This window comes from Phyllostomus discolor (assembly GCF_004126475.2).
Source record: "Phyllostomus discolor isolate MPI-MPIP mPhyDis1 chromosome 15 unlocalized genomic scaffold, mPhyDis1.pri.v3 mPhyDis1_scaffold_12, whole genome shotgun sequence".
Taxonomy (NCBI): Eukaryota; Metazoa; Chordata; class Mammalia; order Chiroptera; family Phyllostomidae; genus Phyllostomus; species Phyllostomus discolor.
Genome location: NW_023397490.1, coordinates 45501 through 70323, shown reverse-complemented (window position 1 = coordinate 70323; position 24823 = coordinate 45501). Strand labels below are relative to the sequence as shown.

Genomic DNA, 24823 nt, shown 5'->3' with positions numbered 1-24823 from the left:
ATAAGAGATTGTGACAGAAAGAAGGTTTGGGGGAATTCAAAGACCAAGTGTAATGGGAGGGTTGCAGAGAAATCTCAAGGTTATTTCCAATCCAGGGACACAGGCCTGAGTTTCAGGAGGAACACGTGTACCCTGGGTGCTGGAGGCAGGACCAAAGCTCATGTGGACACTCCAGTTCCAAGGCCATCAAGCATGATTGTCACACTGGCCCCCTGCAGTCCTTCAATGGTCAGGCAGGACCTCCCACATTAGTGTCTGAATCTGACTCACTCATCCTGTGGGGGTGTTACCAGGCACAGGAGGTGATCCAGTGGTCTCACCTTCTTCTAGATCATAGACCACAGCTCTGCCTTCCCCAGAGACTCATCCCATGTAAGGAGAAAACTGTGTGCCCCCAGAACCCAGGACAAGATCTACCTTGCATCTAGAAGAGTGATTTGCATGTGGGGAAGCCTTTTCCCTATATGTGGGAAGGCACTAAGGTCCAATGCCCAGGTCATTCTGGGGCCTCTGTGGGGCCATCTTTTCTCTCGAAATCACCCAACCTGTGATTCAGGTATAGGGGATCACCTAGATTATGAGACACATTTGAATGAAATCAATTGCGAGTCTCATCTTTTGGAGCATAAAAATAAAAGTTTGATTAGGTAAGTGGGTGACACTGAATTCTCATGTATTGTTAAATTGAATTTGAAAAGGATTACTATTTTTGGCAGTATTGAATAACAAAACTCTCGTATATCCATAATTACAAAAAATAATATTACAAAACCACACAGACGTTATCTATCTTGGCCAAAAATTCAGAAATAAAGGATAGTCATTCTCAGTATCTTGTTTGTTAATTTTAATTGCCATTTTGTTTCCAGTGATATCCTCCTAAGCACAGACAATTAGGTCATTCTGAATTCCTTTTTTTAACTTTATTTATTTTTAGAGACAAAGAAAGGGGAGGAGAAAGAGAGAGAGAAACATCAATGTGTGGTTGCCTTTCAGATGCCCCCTCCTGGAGACATGGCTCAGAGCCTTGGCATGTGGCCTGATTGGAAATCCAGCCAGCAACCCTTTGATTCTCAGCCTGCTTTCAGTCCACTGAGGTACCCAACCAGGGACATCCTGAATTCTTGATGTTGAAAGTTTTTGTTTGTCTGTTTGTTTGTTTTCCCTAAGTCCCCTGTGCAAACTACTTCCTCACACAACCACTTTGCACATTGCAAAGACTCCACCAACTGATCACATCAGAAAAAAATCACACAGCTACATGAATAAAATATTAGAAATGAAAAAGGAAATGTTTGTTTACAACTCATAATTCTACATTTGTTGAAATGATTGCGGTAGTGGTTTAAGTGACCTGTCTTCTCAGTCTAGTGATGTCAGTGATGTTATGGTTCAGGGGGCGGGGAATGAAGATAATTCTCAGTACAGATTGGCTCATTGGAAAGGGAACTTCAGCCCTCAAGGAAACCCCCACTCTGAGCCTTTCTAAGCCCAGTTTCTGGGGATTATCTCCATGGTCAGAGAGTTTTGAGTCTTCCACAAATCATATAATGCATTTAATGTACAATAAACACTTTCTTCCATCAGACAGGAAATTTGGAAACATAGTCTGCAAACTCTCATCTGCCTTTTTATTGGCTTAATGGATCTTTGTGGTATGGAATTCTTAAATTTTAACAAAGTCTAATGTATCAGTATTTTAATGGATCTTTTTTTCAGGTTTTTTTTTTTTCCCAAAAGATCTCCCCAGAAATAGATCAGCCTCCATTATCTATGTTTATTGGTTACAGCAGACATAGGTACTGGAGCAGACCCTTTGCAAATGGGTAAGAGGAAGATGCTGGACAGAGAGTCACATGCAGTACCGTGATTTGTTTTCATGAACACAGTTTACTGTTCGTATGTGTTTAAAGACTTTTTAAGAGAGGATCCACAAGGAAGCACAGGGCATGATACAGGTAGTTTATATTATCTTTAAAAACAGAAATTTGTTAGAGATAGACATGTTACAGATTCTGCAGGTAGAGATCGAGAGAAGTAAGGAGCATATCATTGGAAAAAAGTGGAAATTGGATTCCTTGTTTCCTGTTCACATTTTCACAGTGTTTCTGTCACAGTTGGTAATGATGTCATTGACCCAAGTGATTACAAATTACAAAACTTTTAGGTTGTTACTCTTCTGGCCACAACATGACTCACCCAAGCTGAATAATTTGCTGGACTGCATTTACAAACTATCTCAACACTGACATGGAAGAGAGGACACCCCTAAGTGGAGGACCACGGTGGTGGGGTATCCAGATAAACATTGTTTCATTGAACCAAGACAATTGACTCAGTCCAAGTTCATCCTCATCATCATTATCATCATAATCATCATCTTCATCACCAGCACTGACTTCATAAAGTTAACATCATAATCATCACCATCACCATTTCATCTTCATCATCATCACCATCATTATCAACATCATTTACTTTCTTATAATTGGCATTCCTATCCTTTTCTGTACACGTTTGTTATTCACACATTATGATATTTATCTCATGTTTTGCTCTTTTTTATGTTTTAAGTGAAATAGGTAGTCACCATTTTTACTATGTTATATTTCACTGCTGTCAAATGAAGTCTCGTTTCTGCCTCTTCTTCATCCACCCCCACAGGAAATCTGATAAGAGTCTGGGTCTCCTTTTTAGATACCACTGGGAGACTGAATCTGCACAATCCCCAAAAGCAGACTCCGCTCCCACACACCTCGACAAAATAAAAACCCCCATCAAGTCTCTTTTCCTGGATCCATCAAAGCATGTTTACCTTGGTGAAGTGCTCTTCCTGTTCTTCCCAGAGATTTTAACTATGTGTGTATTAAACATCCCATGCCCTTTTGGTGGGAATTTGTCATCAACTTGGACATGCACACAGAACTGTGGGTCACCCTCCTTCTGTGTGATGTAACCTACACCTGGTGCTTTCCCCATGATTTCAAGTCAATACCATCACCACTAGGCATCTTTCCCCCCCTGGTGTTAGGTTTCCTACCTAGCAGGCTTGTGTCCTGCAGCTGGCCAGCTTGGCAGCTGAGCAGTGTGGGGCTGGGCTACATGGTTGGGTGCAACACAGCCTCTGGTTACATTCAATTACAAGGATCAGGAAGTTTGATTGTTCATTGGAATTGAGCACAAGGGTGTTTGAAAATGACTCTGCCTCTTGTTTGCAAGGGGATGTTGTCTGTCTGTAATTATAATAAATATTTCTAACTCAGACAATTCAGAGGTGAGCACAAAATCAGGAAACCAGAGAAGTTGCCTGAGGGAAACTGTGACAGGAGGAGAAAACAGCTCAGAAAAGAAGCCCAAACCTCCACCTGCAATTGCTCCTGGTGTTTCTCACATTCAGGGACACCCAGTGTCCTTCACTCAGTGCCCACCCATGGTTGCAGCCTTCCTTCAAGGCTCATACTGAGTTTCAATCACCGTGTGTCCCACACAGTGATGCATGGTGTGTCCTCAGTTCTCTAGGTGTTTATTTTCAGATAGTGCATTTGGAATCATCTCTTGAGATGAAACTGCCTTTCACAGACACAGTGTATTCTGCTGTGTGACTGTTACTTCTGTTTCTAATAGCACCTATCCAATCCAGTCTTTTTCCTGTGGGCTGGTCAATCCAGGTTATATGGTAGTCACTGGAAGTGAATCCGGTGCATTTGCAGGAGAGCCTCAGAGACTTGCAGGCCGTCTCAGGTCCCTTCAGACTCCATCAGCTGTACCTCACAATGGACACCTCCATACAAAGGAATCTCAGTATCAGCAGACACAGACACACTCAAGCCCCACTTTCTTCATATTGTTATCATGTACAATCATCAGAGCAAGTGCCCAGCTCACCCCAAACGTCATGGAGCCTCCTCTGGGTTAACTGATGTAATGAGTGCAAACTGCAGAGGGTCAGGGGCTGGGCTTCTCTCCCTAAGGTGCTGGGTCAGTGGTGGGGCTTGGTTTGTCAGCACATGGAACAGCCCATTTACATGAGCTCCTTCCCAGGGACAGATAAATGAATTCTGTGAGTTTGAAACCCCACTCCACTCAGAGGCACAAGCATCCTTGTTGTGATAGTGGAAATTCAATAAGAGACTACTTGGTATGCAGGCTGCAGAGTTGTTGTTGCTGTAGGTCATTTAAACCATCAATCAGTTTAACACAATTTAATTTACAGTGATATTCATGATTGCATTGACTCATGCTATTCAGCTCAGAAAAAAATTCCCTGTGTGACCTTGTCTATGTGTCAACACACAGGGTGTGATTAATCCCCATCACTGGCCTCCCAGGGCTGAGGACACTGGGCAATTTTATTCTATCAAGACAGAATGACTCTTCATTGTATGTCTGTGCACTGAAAGTCCATCAGCATTGAGAATGAGACTAGGAAGTAGGAATAAACATATGCAGAGCATTCTAACTGAGCTGGGCATCCTCTGTGCACAGCCTGTTCCCCCTTTGGCCCCAATGGCTCACCAACCATCACCTCAAGTGACTGGAGTGCGTACCACACAAGAACCATGAATCAGTAAGGGGTTGCTCTGATCCACATCTCACACTGTAATTATTATACACAATCCCTGGAGTGTTTGGGAAAAAAAGACTTGTTGAGTTAAAATGATCAAACCTAAGTGACTTCTCAAATTCCTCTGGCCAATGCTCCTCCTGAGTGGTGTTCATGTCCATGCCTTCAAGCACACATCAGCCATGTCCTTGTGATGTGGTGACTGGGAGGACCATGACTTTAGGGATCTTACTTGCAGTGAATACTGAACCTGGCTCCGTGCTGATGTGGTAAATACTGAAATGGTTCATGGGTTATGCCCACTTCTAATGCTGCCTTCCTGCTACATCTGTTTAGGAGTCTCCTATAACTTTCAATGAGGACATTGTTTCTGTGGAAGAAAAGACCAGAGGAAAACTGTCCTTGAACATCACTGGAAGGACACTGATGCTGCACTTTTTGCAACCAAAAGAGCAGCAAAATCCAAGGGTGGCAACCCATGTGGTCATGTTACAGTACAGTCCTAACCCATTCTGGTTGCAGTAACAAAGGCCTATGGGCTGGGTCTTTGCTAGCAACAGAAATCTATTTCTCTCAGATCTGGATGTGAAAAATCCAACAATAGGTGCCAGCAGTTTTGATTTACAGGTAAAAACCCTCCCTAATGCCTGTTCCCTGTAATCTCAGAGGGTGGATGGGCCAAGGTAGCTTCCTCAGTCTCTGTTACAAAGGCCCTAATCCTGTACAGGGGAGCCCCACACCAGGACCATCACTGCTCCTAAGGCCACACACCCTGACATCATATCATGAGTCTCAAATTTTAGTGTGTGAGTTTTTGAGTGACACAAACAGTCACCCATAGGAACACAAAAGGAATCAAACCATTTTCCCATCCAGTTGGAAGGCTACTCCAGCAGACCTCCCCAGTCTGAGGATCCCCTTAATCCTGTGGACACTCCTCATAGTTGGGAGCAGAAAGGGGTTGCAAGTCCTTCAGAACAAGCTGACCAGTGTGTAGAATGGACAGGTTCCATCCTAGACTTGGAATTAAGATGTATGTATAATTTATTAGTATTTCCCTTTATTCTTTACAAATAACCATTATTCTCATTTTCTATGGACTAAATTAGTCTTCTAGACATAATGGTTTTCCCTTCATGTTCCCAGGAATGATTCCCATTAGCTTGATGGAATAAGAAGTAAGGGTTTAGTTTTTGATGTTCAATGTTGAAGAATTAACATTCATCCCTCTATCTCCTCTTGTGCACAGGTGGGAAATTCATAAAGTGGTGACTTCTTCTAGTTTGATGCAGGTGAGAGGTTGAAACCACACAAACCCATCCTCCTGAGCAGGGCCCTCTTGGACCTTTTCACGGGTGGACAATAGAGTCAGAATCAGGCTCTTTATGTGGCATGGACCAGCCATTCCTGACTTGCTGAAAAGTCTCAAGAGACTCCACAATGAAGTGACAAACTATTTCATTGTCCCTCTTTGTGTGTGACTGCATCAGCCTGGACGTCTGTACCAAGGTGTGGTGGGGTCCCTCTGCATCTGCATGAAGTCGGCTGCTATTGGTCGTCATGAACAGGGGGTCAAGTCAATGACCATCAACACTGGGGCCCTTGTCCTCTGGCACTGGGTCCATATGCCTATGGTGCCCACTGTCCAGCAAGCACACGTCCTACTCCTGGCCTGCAGGGACTCTGAGGTGTGTGGGGCTGGGCTGCAGTGTTGGGTCCAGCAGAACCTCTGGTTGGATGTAACTGATGTGGATCATGAAGATTTGATGATTTGACTATGATTCGTTAGGAGGAAAGTAAGAAAATGTGACATTCTGCCTTCTGTGTGTGTGGAATGTTTTACTCTTATTACAGCAAGCCGCCATAATTCACTCAGTTAAGAGGTAAACACAGAATCATGAAGGAAGGGACACTCCCAGAAGGAAACTGCTGTGTGGAGAGTTAAACCACAGCTGCCAGGAAACCAAGAGTTACTGTGTATCTGCCTAGGTTCTGGAACTGAACCAAGAAATGAGTGAGTCCTGATCGCCCCCTGGTGTCACGAGCAGCCCCTGCGGGGCAGCCTTCTTGTCTCCCTCTGGAGGTTTGTGTCTGGGCTCACAATGACTTCCTCTCACTGTGTCTGTGGCACAGTAATAGACAGCAGTGTCTTCAGCTCTCAGGCTGTTCATTTGCAGGTAGAGCTCGTTCTTGGCGTTGTCTCTGGAGATGGTGAATCGGCCCTTCACAGAGTTGGCATAGTATGTGCTACCACCACTATCACTAATCCGTGAAACCCACTCCAGCCCCTTCCCTGGAGCCTGGCGGACCCAGCTCATATAGTAGCTACTGAAGGTGAATCCAGAGGCTGCACAAGAGAGTCTCAGAGACCCCCCAGGCTTCACCAAGCCTCCCCCAGACTCCACCAGCTGCACATCACACTGGACACCTGCAAACACAAAAATGTCAGGTCAGGAAACACTCCTCCACCCACTTTATCTCTCATATGCATCCACTCACACCCTCAGTGTCTCCCATTCTCTAGAGATTACCTGTTAAAACAGCAACAAGGAAAACCCAGCTGAGCCCAAAGTCCATGGTGAGTTGTCTGTGTTCTGTCCTGAGCAGGGACTGGGGACACCTGTTAATCCTGGGCTGGGCTCCTTTCCCAGAGCTGCAAGGCCAGGGCTTGGCTGCTTTTCATGAGCAGAGGGACCCTATTTGCATGTCCTCTTACTATATAGGGAGCTTTGGGGCTGGGTGGTGACATGAAGGACATGGTCACAGACTGTGACATGTCTAAGGGTGCATATTTGATAACAATTACTCCTCAATTTTGAGCCTGTGCCATCTCCACTGACCCAACTACTCCATGAAATGCATAACTGACCTAAGAGAGTAACTTTTCATAAACTAGAGATATTTAAAATGATATATGTCTTTGAAAATTTTGAGTAATGGACACACCAAGGCAATTCAATACTCACTACAGCAGGGGGCATTAAAAGTGCAGGAGGTTCCCGTTCATGCCACAGGAAGTTCCTTCTGACCTACTTCTTCCACAAAGGAGTCAGAGTACTATCTCAGAACACAGTGTGGCCCTAGAGTGCGTGGACCCAGTGTTGTGGGAGGTGGAGCGTCTGTGTTGCTCTTTGGGAGACAAAAGTGTGAACTCTCCAGAGACGTGGGCAGAGGTCCTGGGACATGTTTCTTCAGTGGAGTTATATGCTGAATATGCAGCATCTTTCCTTCCTCAGTTTTCATTTTCCACATTCTGTGTTAAAACCTGGTTCACGCATTTGGGACACAGAAGAAACTCTATAATGACTAGATGTGCCTCAGTGAATATTTATGTAGAAATTGAGGAGTAAGTATGTTCAAATTTTATAAATTAGATTATGGAAATCCTTGTTGGAAACTACTAACAGAAAATAACAGGTATGAATAAAATCATAATTTATATGAAGAGCATTATTTTCTTTACCCATTGATTACAGGATGAATAAATCATTCAAATAACCTCTGATACTGGAGTTGGTGGATCTGATGTGTTCAACTGTTCATCATTGCGGATTCAGCCTGGTGCTCTCTATTAGCATCTGTGTTGACATGGATCTTCGATGTAGCTGTTATCAGGGAGCAGGAGAGGGAGTATAATGGAGCCCCCTGATTATTTGATCATTAATGTCATAAGAACCATCTCCATTGTGACAAGCTATATTCATGTCACCATGTGACCCATGGGAGCTTTTCACCATGACCACACATAATGGGTGTCTTCTCAACTTGAGCCCAGTGTACTCATAGTATAGATGTGCAAAATGGAAAACGCAACTCCATGCGTAGGGGTGAATTGGATGTTGAGTGAAGACGGTTTGAACTGACACTTTTACTCTGGCCTCCAGAATATACAAGACAAATGTGTGTAGAGTGTGGTGCCAGACATGTGATAATTGTTTCAGTTGACATAGGAACATAGTAAAGGCTGAATGTGGATCTTCCATTGTCAAGGGTGTCCCCACGTTGTCCCCTGCTTTGAGATGACATCACTATTAGCCCAGAGACAGGGACACTCACAGGCCTTTGATCTCAGGTGAGGAGAATCCACAGGATCTCCCCCTGAGGGAGGGCTGAAATAGGGCCATGATGTCACAGACTGTGCTGGAACCTGGACTTTGTTGCCAGAATGTCATCTGTGTGGTACTGGCCCAGAGGCAAGAACAAAGAAAGCCTCATTTACTTTCATGCACTTATTGTTCGCCAAGGGCAATTCAAGTTTTCAGGAAAAAAAAGTGAATGTGCAGTAACCCTGACTAAGTATCCCCAGATGGCACCTCAAAGAAACACTTCAGTCAGAAGACACGGAGGCTCCAAATGTGCCCCCTGCACAATCACATCAAGCAACAGAGCCCTTTCTGTAGCATCTTCTCTGCCTCTTCCCTGCTGTGTATCTGGTCTACTGGAACCTTCCCAGAATTTCTGATGTGCCTGTGGCAGCATCAGTCCTGATCTCTCAGATCCTGACTATGTGTGAGGAAGACAGGAGGCCCATCACCCTGTCACGTCCTCTGATCAGCTGAACTGTCCCACCCATCATGGTCTGTGACACACTCAGCATGTGGGTCATCACACTGTGTCCCTCACACAGTATACATGCCAAAGTCCTTGGCTTTGAGACTGCTCAGCCCCATGTGGGCTGTGTTCATGGAAATGCCTACACTCATGAGGACTCTGCCCTGGCACTCCTGTGTGTACTTCCATTTACTATCATCAGGGTAATTCTCCCCATCTATTCAAGCCCTTGTCCTAGGGCCTTTTGCATCTAGTGAATCCAGTGTCTGATGAACATATATCCAAAATCCTTCCAGAAGATATTCACTGAGGCTTCAGGTCTCCTCACCTCAGCCCCCAACAGCACCAGCTGCACCTGGGAGTAGACAACTATGGAGAGGAGACAGGAGTGACTGGAAATGCTCTTTCAATGTTCTCAGTCCCCCTGAACCCATGGACTGGAGAGTTCCTTATCTGTAGTCACTGCCACCAGGAAGAGGCCTCTCCAGCTCCAGTCTATGGTGAAGGGCTGTGCCATCAGAACTCCTCTAGGGAACAGTGTTTGTGAGTGATGCTCCAGGCACAGAAAGACCCACATTTAACCTCTTCTCATTTGTATGTGCATAGGGCACAGTGTTTCATAGCTGAGGACTTGGCCACACCTGAGAGAAGGTAGAGGAAACAAGGACAATGACCCAAGGGAGTCTGAGGGTCCAAGTCCTACACAGTGTTGTAGGATATGGGCCCCCTGGCAGATCTCTGAGCTCTGTGCTGATGTAGCCCCTCCCACTGACGAACAAGTTCCCACAGGACATCCTTGTGATTGTGCACTCAACTGTTAGAGACATGGAGACCTCCTGGACCAATTATTGGCTGCAATGTCTGAATGTCTTAATTCTAGATCAGTGTATATTCAAAATTCTCCACCCAGTTAGTTAATGAAACCATCCCTGTTCCCCGTACCTTACAATACAAATATAAAGACACCCAAGAAATACCATTGCCTCTGGTTCTCATGTATTATGGAGTTCGGTGAATACCCTGATACAACAGGATATGTATAGTCACTACATGAACAAACCTTATTTTAGATGTTTTCATGAAAATAAAAAGACACAGATCCTCACAGGAAATCCCTTCCCAGCTCCCCATGCAATTGCTCCTGGGGCAGGGGCTCTGAGGTTATGAGTCCCACCCACTCCTGGATGCCAGCTGTGCATGATGCTGGGGAGGCTCCTGTCATGGCTCAAACAGCATGAACATCTCAGCATCTCTACTCCAGATGTCAATGTTGGGCCCTGACTTCCAGAAACTCCCTCAGGGACACTGTGTGCTTCAATTCTCTGGACAAAGAGATCTGACCTTACTAAACCCCTGGGACTCTGTGGGTAACCTCATAGCCAGGGCTCTGTGCAACCACCAGGAAGCCCTTCCATGGACCTGCCAGATTCACTGACACAGCAAACATCCCTGAGCCGTGAAGATCTTAGGGGAGTGTGTTTGGAGGACTCTGATTTCCTCAGGTTGCTCCTTGTTAAAAAAGAGTGGGAGCAGCCATTCCAGACAAATATCTTGGCACGTCTTCCTTGTCCAACCTGTACATGGTGTGGACTCAGCACAGTCACCAGCTTGCTGGGCCCCCAGCACTGCACTTCACACAACTGTTTGCACAGAAACCACGGAAAAAGCATCCTTACTATAGGACTGAAAATTACAGACACACTTCTGAATTTTCATCACCATGTGCAGGTAAAGACAAACTCAGCTTGTCTGCTATGATAGAAGTTCCTCCCCACTAGTCCTGTAACTGCATCTCTCCCTTTCTCACAAACACCCCTTGCCTTCAACCCAGTCACAGCAAAATTAAGGATTCTTCCTTATCCATACACCTCAGTGGGCATTTCTTTGTGTTCTCAGATGAACACTGGTTGCTCCTCACTTGTATTTTTTTTAACTTTTCAGTATAATTACAATAATTAAAAGGATATCATGCTGGGAGCAACTACATAGACCTAACTTGAGGACATCATGCTGAGTGAAGTGACCACAGTTGAGGAAATACCAAATGTTTGCTCACACATTGGGAATTCATGCAGTGCAGAAGCACCAGAAAAAGGCAGCCTGGTGGTTGCTTGGAGCTGGTGTGGGACCATGGGGAGCAGCTTTCTCAGGGAAGAAACACCCTGTGACGCAGGTGGTTAGGTTCCATAGGTCAGTTGTCCATCACTGCACCTAGGGCTATCAAGAGTCATGTGTATTTGGCTTGTGCCAAGAGTAGATCTCATGTAGACTTCTCACCACAGCACGAAAGGACAGACTGGGCTTCACATCCAGTGTGAGGGCATGATGAGGTACAAGGGCTTCTGTCAGAGTCAGGATGAAGAAACTGCTTTTAAAGGTCCTACCATGACTGGGGATGGTCCTACTGGAACATGGATGATGAAGAAGAATTTAGTCCAGAAAAGATATCAACAGTGGGAACAGCTAGACTACATACACAAAGACACACCCTCCCTTCCCCATACTAGTGCAGCAAATGCATTAAAGACAGGTGTGTTCAAGAGCACACACTCCAAGGTGACACCCACTGGCCACAAGATCCCCTTTCCAGAGGAGAAGAGTTCAGTGTCCTTCATTCAGGACCAAGCTTCTGGCTGCTTAGTTTGAGGTCAAAACAGCTGCCACCAAATGACTGGACTCCCTCTGTCCAATAACCCCACTCCTAGCATGGTGGCCTTATCCTTGGCACAGCACCCATGGGACTCGGGTTTGCTGACGGCCTTACCTGTACTTGTGTCACAGGGTTCACCCACCTGGACAGATGGTCATGGAGTCACTAGCTTCCATGTATTGAGATCTGATCACTGAGCTCCTTACTGAGTGTGGAGTGCACCCATCTTTGTCCCTATCAGCAGGTGAATAACCTGCCTCAGAGTTCTGTCAGGAAAAGAGCTGGAAATCATCCATGAAGTAGAGTTCCAGATCAATCCCCATGAAGGTGATGCCATTTCCACCAGTGTGTGGAAGTGCTGGAGGACTGGGTGTGGTGAGAGGCCTTGAAGGTGATGGGAATCAGAGGAGTGTCAGCTGCCCTGGAACCCTGTGCCTGTGGGAGAACCAAAGATGGAGGCACCTGGAGGAGTCAGCTGCTGTCAGAACAACATCGGAACTAGTCTTGGACAATGTGCATACACAGGAGTCTGGAGGTGTTTGTTTCCCTGTGTGGAGCCACCCATGTACCAGGACCTGCTGAGAACCAGGGAACAGTCAGTCTTCACACAGTGCGGCTTCCCACGTTGGAACAAAGAGAAAGTGATGGAAAACCCAGCCAAGCACTGTTATCTGCAGTGGCCCTGTGAGCACCAGCACGTACCACTTTGTTGTCTCTGAGCCTGGCCACCTCCACACTGAGTGATCATTGAGAGTCACCTGAATTAATGTCTGTATCAGCTGATCATCATTGTCACTGCTGATTAGAATTGCATCCATGGATGTTCCCTAGTTTCTTACTCTAAAATTATAAGGACATATGGGTTTTTATAGATTATTATTCAAATAAAGAAGCTTAAATATCTGTATGTATATGTGCATGAGCAGAGAATTTGTTCTTCTAGAGCAAGTGCTCCTAGAGGTATGTGAAGAACTCATGTTAAATATAATTTCACAAGAAATTGCGATTCACTTTTTCAATAAAGAATAACAGGACACAGAGGGACTCGGTGGAGAAGAGATCCGCAGTCATAATGATATGCCATCTGCAAGTGGATAGTGTAACCTCCTCATGTATGGTCTGCAGTGAGAATATGAGGAAACAGATTCACAGAGAAGAGGGAAGAAGGTGAAAGAGTCGGAGCTGAGAGTTTTGAGAGGAAAATCCTGCTCCCAAAGTACCTTATTAACTGCCAAATTACACAACTCCCCCTAGTGGTATTCACTATGTTTGGTAGAAACTGCATACCCCCTGGTGTCCTGAATGACCCTACAGCCCAGCCCAGCCCTCTTGTCTCCTCCAAGGCGGTTTGAGTCTGAGCTCATGCTGACTTCCCCTCACTGTGTGTCTCACACAGTAATACACGACTTGTTTCTTAGGCTGTCCAGTGTTAAATAAATTCGGGTATTGGAGGTGTACCTAATGATGCTGAGTCAAGATTTCAGCATTGGGTTTGATTTTGTGCTTCCACCACTATTTATAGCACCGACCCGCTGCACACCCTTCCCTGGAGCTGTGCCATTCCAGTGCACAGGATATCTCATTAATGAGAATACAGAGATGCCGGAGAGGTTCTGCGAGGGCTTCACCAGACCTGGACCAGACTCCTGCAGCTGCACCTGAGACAGAGCATTGGGAACAAGGGCAATCAGCCTCTGTCAGTAGCATTCAATTACCACCTTCCCTTAAAACCCTGTGTGTCATCTGAGACACTGACCCTGGTGGACTCTCATTGGTCACAGGAGGAGACCCAGCAGTCTCATCTTCTAGATTACAACTCTGCCTTCCCAAGAGACTTCAGCTCTAATTGAGGAGAGAGCTGAGATCATCCACAGTCCAGGGGGAAATTAACCCTGGAACTGGGAGAGAAATTTGCGTATGAGGCAACCTTTCTCATACCAGTGAGGTGAGACTGAGGTCAGGTACCTGATAATTCTGGGACCTCAATGGGAACACCTCTTCACTTGAACTCACTCACAATGTGTGTCATAGATAGAGGATCCCCTCTGTTATGAGACACACTGGAATATGATCAAAGGACAGCCTCACCTTTCTGAGCATAAGAAGAAACGGTGGACTAGTTGAATAGGGGGCCTTTATAAATTCTCATGTATCTTTCAAACAGATTCAAATGGGATTGCCATTCATTCAGATAGTCTATGTAATCCAACACATATAGATGTATATCATTACCATTTTTTTATTTTTAAATATTTTATTCATTTAACTTTAGACAGGGTAAGGGAGATAGAAAGAAAGGAAGATGAACATCAATGTGTGGTTGCATTGGAGCACCCCCCACCGTGTTTCTGGCTCACAACACAGGCATGTACCCTGGCTGGGAATCAAACCAGTGATCCCTTAGTTCCCAGTCCAGTAATCAATCCACTGATCCACACCAGCCAGTGGCCCAAAGTTGTATAATAGCAATTTGAAAGGTAAACAGTGTCTAATATGGTGTAAAAATTAAAAACAAAATCAAACCATTTTCAATATTGCATTTTATTTTTCTTTGGAGCTATTTTTATCTGAGATACTTGAACAAAGACAAGTGAGACTTGTGATTTTTTTTAGAAGACTTTGATTGTGTCCACACTTTCCTTTGCAATATCTTTCCTTTTGCACACCCATGGCATATTACAGAGACCCTAAACTGAATACAGGAGAAATAGTCACATTTTTACATGGATAAATGTTTAGAAATAACAATAGTAATTATGCATGGGGACAATGGAGAATTTCGCTGTGTTGAAAAGTTTATAGCAGTGGTTTAATTGATTTGTTTTCTCAGTCTAGAGTTGTCAGTGATGTTGATGTGCAGAGGCAGGTTAATGAGGAAAATTTGTGCAAAGATTTGTGCACAAGAAAGAGAGCTTCAACCCTGCCATGTAGCCCTCTCTCCCAGGCTCCCTGTGTCCCTTTTCCTGTGGTAGGCTTGTCCCTGTGGTAGGAGGGTGCTGGGCTCTCCCATAGAGCACATAATGTTCTTAATGTGGAGTAAACACTCTCTTCCATCAGATGTGGGATTTGGAGGGTATTCTTCATGTTTGGCTTTTATTCTCTGAATGGACTATTTCATGGCAGTAATGGAGTTAACTTTAGCAATGACAATTTTACATATTTTCTTTAATGAACCCTATCTTGGTTCATTAAAAAACACACACAACCTTAAAACATATTTATTAGACTTTTTCAGTCAGTTTCTGAATCCCAAATTCTAATATATTCAAAATTTCCAAACTTTTACATCATCATTTAGATACAATTAAGTTTTACTTTGTCATAAAAAGTTTTGAAAAAACAGAGTCATTTTCAGTATCATATTTTCTACATATTTGACATCATTTGGATCTGAGAAACTCCCTCCAAAGCAGAGACAGCCTCAGCATTCTTGGTTCTAGACACGGGAAGTTTTCTCAGTGTGATTACATGCCCCTGTGCAGATACCTTCCTTATGAGAGAGAGCCTATGGCACATTTCAGACTTGAGACTAATCCCATCAGAAATAATCATAGTTTCACACGCAGAAAGAACTAAAATTGAGAACAATGATTATGTATGTGCACAACTCAAAATTCTTCATATGTGGAAGTGATAGTGGAAGTGGATTAACTGACCTGTTTTCTCAGTCTTGTATTTGTTAGGGTGACTAGTACATAGTCTGTGAATGAATTTTGAAAGAGACTAAAATGAAGAGAGTTAAGTTTTATTCACTTTCTCAGGGAGGGCAAGGTTTTAAGTGTGGAGCCATACTCAGCAGTATGCTGTAGGGACTTGGGGTTTAAAAAACTAGGGTGTGGGTTACAGTTGTATGGCCCTGAGATGTTGGTGGTGTTGCAATACAGGAGGTTCCAGTTGGTTTTGCTTAAACTGCAGTTCACTCCAACGTTATGTTTTGCCTGCAGCTGTGGGCCAGTTCTGCTCTTGCTTTTCCAGTAGCTCCCAGTACTAGGGGCATAAGCTCAGAAGAGTAAACTAATAGTCATGTTTAAAAAGGTCATGGGCTTACTCAGCAAATGGTTCCATAACACTGAGTGGTGCCAGCCTTGTTCTTTCTGTGAATTTGGGGTTCAGAAGAAGGGAAATGAGGGGAACTTTATAGCACAGATATGTTTACAGAAAAGGGAACTTGAACCCTGACAGGAAATCCTCACTCCCAGTCTCCACTGTCCCAGCTTCTGGAGATGGGCACTGTGGTCCAAGGATGCTGGGCTCTCCCACATGCCATATAATGTGCTCAATACATAAACAAACATTTTTTATTAAACAATTAGTGAATAATTCTTCCATCAGAACTATAATGCAGAAATAGATGCTTCATTTTCTCATTTTTTGTTTTGTTTTGTTTTTATTGGCTGAATGACTCTTTGTTTGGGTCAAACTTATTTAATGTAACCATTTATAAGTTATCAACATTTTATGGGGTTCTCTATTGTGTGTTTTTACAAAAAAAAAAATCCCCAGAAAATTGTCAGCATCCGTTGTCCATGTTTGTTTGATGCAGCAGCCATAGGGAGTAGAATAGGCTCTGGTACCTGCTGGGAAAATTACCGACAATCTGGGAGTGACTTTGTGACTCAGTAAGCGAAGGATGCTGGACTTTCTCTGATTCACATACAAGAATATGCCCCATTTTCATGAATTCAGTTACTAGACATATGGGTGTAAAGACTTTTTATGTGAAAACCTAGAAGAAAATACAAGGTATGATAGAGACAGATTATGTCATTCTAGAGAATACCTAAATAACTAGATACAGAAGTTAATTAGAAAGAGAAACGTTGGAATTCTACAGGTACAGATCAAGAGAAATAAGGAACATGTAATTGCACAGGGGTGGAGAGGGATGCCTTGTAACACACATACACATTTTCACAGTGTATCTATTAAATAAGGCAGCAGTATCACGGGTTCCAGGTGATCAGACATGGGCACTTTTGGTATTTTTACTGACCTTTTTACTGACCTTTTTACTGACCTGGTTTCAGCATGAATCACGTGAGCTTCTAATTCATTTGGGCTCCATTTATGAAAAGTGTCACCAGTTACAGGGAAGAGAAGACACTCCTGATTGGAGGAGCCATGGTGATGGTGTGTCCATATGAGGAGCTATAGTTTCATAGGACCAACATCCCTTTGTCAGCTCATCATCATCATCGTCGTCGTCTTTTTCATCTCCATCACCATTTTCTTACTTATAATCATAGTTTTCATTTTCTTTACATATGGTAGTTGTCCACACATAATGTCTCCTTATCTTACATCTGCTCCTTGTTTACAGGTATTAGATGGAATAGGTAGAGAGACTCTATTTCATTTTGTGTTTCACTGCTGACAACTGATGGGGCATTCATTCCTGCCTCTTCTCCGTCTGCCCCACACAGGGAATCCCATAAGAAAGTGTGGTCTCCCCTTAGATGCCAATGGGAGATTGAAATCACAGAAGCCACTCTAAGCAGAAGTCCTCTCTCCTGCCACATAAAAAAAATAAAGTTGTGAGCCAGTTTCCTTCCCTGATTCTGTCAAAGCGTGACTGACTTGCAGAAGGATTTCCTATTCCTCTACTTGGCTCAGCATGTGCCTGGCACTGTTTCATGCTAACTCTTGAAAGAGCTCTGATGGGAAAACTTTAACACACTGCGTGTTATGATATCATTTGTCCTGGTTCTCCAGAGAAACTTCCCACAATATGTGTATTTTCATTTATAAATAGTTGATTCTGTCATCATGACTATGAGGCACCCCAAATGCCCATGAGCTAGGGTTAAAGGCAGCAGACACAGGAGAGCTGCTTTCTTAACTAAGCCTGGTCTGAATGCTGAGGACCTAGGTGCCCAGGGCAGGAGAAGATCTGTTTTCCAGTTCCAGATTCCAGGAAAAAGGGGGAAGGGCTAAATTTTCTCTCTTTCACTGTTTGTTCCACTCAGTCCTTCCATGGAGTGTAAGGTGCCCATCCATATTGTTGAAATTAGCCTTTCTGAGACATCAGTTCAAAGGCTAAGTTCAACTGCAAACACACTATAAAAAAGAAATAATTTCAGCCAGATCTCTGGATCACACCTTGTGATCCAGTAACTAAAACAAACACCAACTGTCACAATAAAGCTATTTAAGGGAAGAGTTCCTCAAGCAGAGATGGCATGAGTCTGACTAGTGCATTGAGTTAGAGGCAGCACATCCACATAAACTCATGGTGGTGATCACTTTCTTAGGATCTGCATGTTCAGTGTCAGATGGAGAGGAAGCTCCTGGGCCAGAGATGGAACTATTCCTTAACCTCCATGTGCCCAGCTCCTGCAGAACCTATGGGCCCTTGGCACCCCCTTTCACATGTAGCTTCTCCTGCCAAAGAATTGTGTCTGGGCTCACACTGCTTTCCCCTCTGTGTGTCTCTTGTGCAGTAATACAGGGCTCTTATACAGGGCCCTCGGCTCTTATTCGCAGGTAGGTGGTGGTTTTGGAATCGTCTCTTGAGATTGTGAAACTGTCTTTCATGGATGCAGTGTACTCTGTAGTGTGATGGTTTGCTTTTTTTCTGTTAACAGCTACCCACTCCAGCTTTCTCCTGGAGGGTGGCAGGTCCAGGTTATATAATAGTCACAGAATATGAATCCAGAGCCACTAGAGCAGAGTCTCAAATATTCACAAGCTGTCTGAGTTACCCCCTAGACTCCATCAGCAGTAAGTCATTTTGGACTTTAGCAGACAAGTTATTCTCGCTAAGAATGGCACCCACAGAAACTCAATCCCCAGATTTTTCATAATATTACAGGAAAAACAATCAGATCAAGTGCCTAGCTCAGCCCAAAGTTCATGATGGTTACTGTGTGTTAAATTAAGCAGTAGATGTAAACTGTAGAGACCTGAGTTTCAGGGGGCTGAGGCAGCCCTCCCAAAGGTGCAGGAACTGTGCCAGGGCTTGGGTTATCAGCACATGAAGCACTCCACTGGCATGAGCTCCTCCCCTTATGGACAGAGAAGTGAAGTCCATGGTTGAGGGTGCCCACTCGGCTCAGAAAGACAAGGACACTCATTGTGATAGTGGACAATTTTATAACATGCTGGTTAGTCTGCATGTTGTAGAGTTGTTGTTGCTAATTTCTACCACTGTTCAGTTTAATACAATTTACCTCACACTGATATTGTGCCTGCACACTCTTTCATGCTCTTCAGCTCAGAATAAACGGCCTGTGCAACCTTGCCCATGTGTTGACTCACAGAGAAAAGCTCATCTCCATCATCATCTTCCCAGGACTGAGGGCAGTGGGCACTGAAAGGGCTGTTCTTTGTACTTTTAAGACCGAATCCCTGCCCAATGCTGATCTGTGCACTGAGAGTGCATCAGAGTCAAGAGAGTGTGTCAGAAAGGTATGGATATGTATAAAACATTTTAACTCACCTGAGCACCCTCCATGCTCAACCTCTTCCCCATTGGCTTACTGACTGTGACATCAAGTGACTGAAGTACACACAACACTATAATGGTTATTCGGTAAGGGGTTACCATCATTCAAATGCCACACTGTAGTTATTATATACAGTCTCTGGGGAGTTAGAAAAAATGACATTCTTAGTCAAAATGATAAAACTTAAGTGAAGCCTCAAACTTCCTTGTACAATGTTCCTTCTGAATTGTGTTAATGTTCACACTTTCAAAAACATCAGAGATGCCCTTATGAGATGGTGACTTGGATGACCATGAACTTATGGATCTTACATCCAGTGAAGTCTGGGCATGGCTCCATGCTTATGTGGCAAGTAATACAAGGGTTCATGAATTATATCCACTTCTAACGCTTCTTTCCTGCTGCATGTGTTTAGGAGCCTACTATGACCTTCAACCTGAAGAATGTTTGTGTGTAAGAAAAGACCAGAGAAAAACTGCCCTTGAACATCACTCGAAGGAAACCCATGGTGTACTTTTTACCCCACATATGGCAGTGAATCTCCAGGGGGTCAGCCTTTGTGGTCATGTTAAACTACAACCCTAATCCATCCTGGAGGCTTTAGCAAAGCACTGTGGAGTGGGTCATTGGCTAACAACAGAAATTTGTTTCTTAAAGATCTAGAGGTGGGAAATCCAAGAATAGATGCTGGCAGATTTGATGCCTGGTAAGAACCTAGCTCCTAAACAGCTGTTTTCTTGCTATTATGTCAGAGGGTGGGTGGAGCAAGGCAGCTTCCCCTGTCCTCTGTTATAAAGACCTTGATTCCATTCATGAGAGATCCACCTTAGGAAGGACACTCGCCCCAAGGTAGAGCTTTTGAGTGACACAAACACCATCTCATACCAATAACAAATGAATCAAATCACAATTCCACCCAGATGGAAGGCTACTCCCATGGAGTAGAGCTCCCCAAATGGAAAATCCTCATAATGACATGGAAAGTTCTCATCTTTGGGAGCAGAACAGGGACCCAAGTCTTTCAGAACAAACTGAGGGCCTTGTAGACAGCTTCGACCCTAGACTTTGAAATATTATGTCATATAATGTATTATTAGTTTCCCTTATTTCTTAAAAATAACCAGTATTGTCATTTTAAGGACTAAAATTGTTTTCTAACCCTAATGGTGGGTAGATCTGCATTCTCACTCCTGTTTTCTAGGTGTTCAGTGGAACAAGTAGTCAGGCTCTAGTTTTTGATATTTGGTGCTGACATATTAAAGTTCACCCCTGTCTGTCCTCCTGTGCACACACATGGGGAATCTGAAGTGAAAGTGGGGAATCTACCTAGTCTGGTGCAGGTGGGGATAGAAACCACACAGACCCCTCCCATGTGCAGGACTCTTTTCACCAATAAGAACCTGAATCAGGCGCCTTACCTGACACTATGCAATGATCCCTGAGCTACTGAAAAGTATGATCTGTTCTCAGTAGACTCATCAATTAATTGAAAAACTTTTATATAGACGCTCTCTGTGTGTGACATCATCACCCTAGATATTCATGCCAAGGGATAATGGGGAGTACCTCTACCTCCATATCATGCCAATTCTTATTGGTGTCATAGACATGGAGTCAAACACCATCACCACCAGAGTTTTTTTCCCTGGACATTGGGTTCATATACCTCTGGTGCCTGCTGTCCAGCATGCATGTGTCCTTCTGCTGGCTGGTTTGGACTCTGAGCTACAGGGGACTGCTGCACTCTTGGATCCTGCAAACCCTCTGGTTGGAATCAGCTGATGTAGGTCAGAAGGTTTCACGGTTCACTGATGATGCATTAGGATAGGAGAAAGCAAATGTGAGACTGGCTTTGGAGCATACGGGAATGTGTTCCTCTGGTGACAACAAGCCTCTTCAATTCAGATACATAGGAGGTCAGCACAGAATCTTGAAGGGAGGGAAACTTCTCCCTTCAAGAAGGAAACATCTGTATGGAGAGTTAACCCCACACCTTCCATGAAACAGGGCCTTAAACTGCATCTACAGCAGCTCCTAAGCTGATCCCTGAGCTCAGTGTGCCCTAAGAGCCCCCTGGGGTCCTGACTTTCTCCAGCTTCCCACTCCTGTATCCTGCATGGAGGTTTGTGTCTGGGCTCACACTGACCTCCTCTCACTGTGTCACTTGCACAGTTATGTAAGGACAAGTCTTTGGCACTTATCCTGTTCATTTTCAGGTAGAGCTCATTTAAAAAAAATATTTGTTTATTTTTAGAGGGGAAGGGAGGGAGATAGACAGAGAGATAGAGAAACATCAATGTGCGGTTGCTGGGGGTTATGGCCTGCAACCCAGGCATGTACCCTGGCTGGGAATCGAACCTGGGGCACTTTGGTTCCCAGTCCACGCTCAATCCACTGAGCTACGCCAGCCAGGGCTGAGCTCATTCTTAGCATTGTCTCTGGAGATGGTGAATCAGTCCTTCACAGAGTTGGCATAGTACATTCCACCACTAACACTCATGCATGAGACTCACTCCAGCACCTTCCCTGGAGCCTGGTGGATCCAGCTTATATTGTGGCTACTTACAGTGAATCCAGAGGCTGCACAGGAGAGTCTCAGAGACCCCCCAGGCTACACTAATCCTCCCCAAGACTCCAACAGCTGCACCTTGCACTGGACACCTGCAAACACAAAGATGCTAGGTCAGGAAACTGTCACCTGTCCACTGTCTCTATCAGTCATATCCACTCACATACTCAGGGTCTCTCATTTTCCATAAGTGACCTTTTAAAATTGCAACAAGTAAAACCAAGATTATACCAAACTCCATGTTGAGAGGTTTGTGTTCTGTGCTGAGTAGGGGCTGTAAACACCTGAAAATCCTGGGCTCTGACCTGCCTCAAGGCTGCAGGGTCAGGGGTGGGCTGCTTTTCATGAGCAGAGGGAACTTATTTGCATGTCCTCCTACAATATAGGTGGGTCTTGGGCTGGGCAGTAACATGAAGAACATGGACCCAGAGTGTCCCTTTTCCAAGGGCCTTATCTGATGAGAATTACTCCCCACATTTGAATTTATAATGTCTCAACTTCCTCAACAGCTCCAGATGATAGGCATATGAGCTAAGAATGTACATTTTCATAAAATAGAGGGATTTGAAATGAGAGTTGCCTTTGAATGTCACCAGTAAATGACTCACCAAAAAGTTCAACCCCCGTGAGCTCAGGGAAAACTAAAAGTGCAGGAGATTTGAGTTCAGGAGATGGACATTTCCACCCGAACCTATTTCTCCTGCAAAGCAATCAGAATATGAACTGAGTACAGAGTGTGTACCTAGAGTTTATAAACCCAGTGCATAAGGAGGTGGAGCATCTGTGTGGATCATTGGGAGACAGAAGTGTGACCTCTACAGAGAAGAAGCAGACAGAGATCCCAGGTCATGTTCACTCAGTAGAGTTTGGTGCTGAGTGTGTAGCAGCCTCACTGCCTCATTCTTTTTTGTCTGTGGTAAAACCAGGTTCAAACACTGGGGATGCAGAAGAAACTCAGTCACTACTAGGTCTGCTTTGTAGAGATTGTAAGTATAATTTGAGGAGTAAGTAGTTTGACATATTAGAAATTTGATTTTGAAATACTTGATTTAAACCACCAATAGAAAATAACATACAAAGAAATTCATAATTGATATGAAGAGCATAATTTTTCTTAACCCATTGATAACAGGATGGATAAATCATTAAAATAACCACCTATTACCGGAGCTGTTGGATCTAACTTTATATTGAAACTTTCTCAGTGGTGGTGCAGGCTGATGCTCTCCATCAGGATCTGTGTGTACATGGACATGTGGCATAGCTCTAATCAGGGTGCTGGAGAGGAGTAAGGTGGGCCTGGTGGTTCTTCAATGGTTAATTAAAAAAAATGTCTCCCTTGTCTGTCACTGCCTCTATTCACATCTGCATGTGGCCACTGGATTCTGTCACTAAAGTCATATTTGGTGCACATCTACTGAACTTGAACCAGATGCACTGAATGTATCAATGTGAAAAGTGGAAAAAAGAACTCCACACATGGGGATGAAATACCATAGATGGTGATTGAACCTTGTTTCAGCTGACATGTTCACTATCGCCGCCAGACTGCCCAAGAACAAATGTGTGTAGATGGCAGTGCTTGGTATGTGATTGGTTCAGTTGTCATAAGAACTTAGCACAGATTGGATGTGGGACTTCCATTGTCAACATTGTCTCCACACTCCTCCCTGCCATGTGATGACATAAGTACAGCACCAGAAACAGGGACACTCACAAAACTGTGGTGTGAGATAGTAGCCTTCTCAGGATCTCTCCCTGATAGAGGACAGAAAAAAACACTATGATGTCATAGGCTGTGCTGGAACCTGGCACATCTACCAACCTTTGTATTTGCTGCTACAGTATCATCTGTGTGATGCTTGGCCAGAGACAAGAACATATAAATTACTCTTTGACGTTCCTGTACTTATTTTTCCCCAAGAACATCTCTACTGTTCAGAAATAAGGGAACTTAGGACTTGGAACTTACTAGGAGACACTGCAGTTCAAATCCTCAAAGATGGCCCTGACCAATGATTCCCAGTTGGAACTCTGATGAACTGCTTCATTCAGAGGATTAGGAGGCTCTCAATGTGCCTCCTGCAAAATCAGAACAAACAACAAAGGTATTTTCAGGTGCAATTCCCATGTCTCTTCCTTGGAGTGCATATGATACCCCAAAACCCTTCCCTGAATTTCTGATGTGCCCATGACAGCATGCATCCTGGTCTCAAACCCTGACTGTGTGTGAGGAAGTCACGAGGCCCATCACTTTGTGAGCTCTTCAGCTCAGCCCATATTCCCCACTTCTTAGAGTTTGGGACACATTCAGGATGTGGGTCATCACACTGTGTCTCTTGCTCAGTAATAACTGGGCATGACCTTGGCTCTCAGACTGCTCAGCTCCCTGTAGGCTGTGCTTGAAGACATGCCTGTGGTCATGGTCAGTCTGCCATCGAACTTCTGTGTGACCTTGATTTCACTATTACCAGTGTCAGTTTGTCCCATTTACTGAATTCCTTGTCCTGGTGCAGTCAGCGGCTTATGAAGGTGTATCTAGAAGCCTTGCCAAAGAACTTAACTGCAGCCCTAGGCTTCTTCACCCCAACCATATGCTGCAGCAGCTGCACCTGGGTATGGAGACCTGTGGAGAAGAGACAGGAGTGGGTCAAATATTCCATTTACTTCCCCTGATTCCCTCCTCAACCTTGGCACTGATGATTCCCTTATTTGTATCTAGTGCCAGCAGGAAGAATGGTAACCGGCTCCAGTCCCATGGAGGGGCTGTGCATTCAGAACTTCTGTGGGGGAGGTTACTGCTATGGATGGTGTTTCCAGGGCTCAAAAATATCCACAGGGGACTTAGTCTACCTCTTTTCATTTTCATATTCCTGAGGCCGAGTGTTACATAGCTGAAGAGTTAACCCCACCTCAGAGAAGGGAGAAGACACAGGGTCATGTTGAGAAGACAAAGGGTCCAAATCTCAATTACTTTTGCAGAACATATTTCCTCTGTCAGGTTCCTGAACTCTGTGCAGATATAGCTCATCCAACCAAGTAAC

The 24823-nt window shown here is 44.3% G+C and overlaps 1 pseudogene and 1 gene segment (V, D, J or C); both read right to left on the bottom strand.

The window, feature by feature from the left end:
• Positions 1-6549: 6549 nt before the first annotated feature.
• On the bottom strand, positions 6550-7231 carry LOC114489331. The segment is given in 2 exon segments: positions 6550-6992; positions 7096-7231. Coding segments are annotated over 2 exon segments (489 nt in total).
• A 2134-nt stretch (positions 7232-9365) lies between these two features.
• Positions 9366-22020, bottom strand: LOC118498619 (annotated as a pseudogene).
• Between the last annotated feature and the right edge of the window lie 2803 nt (positions 22021-24823).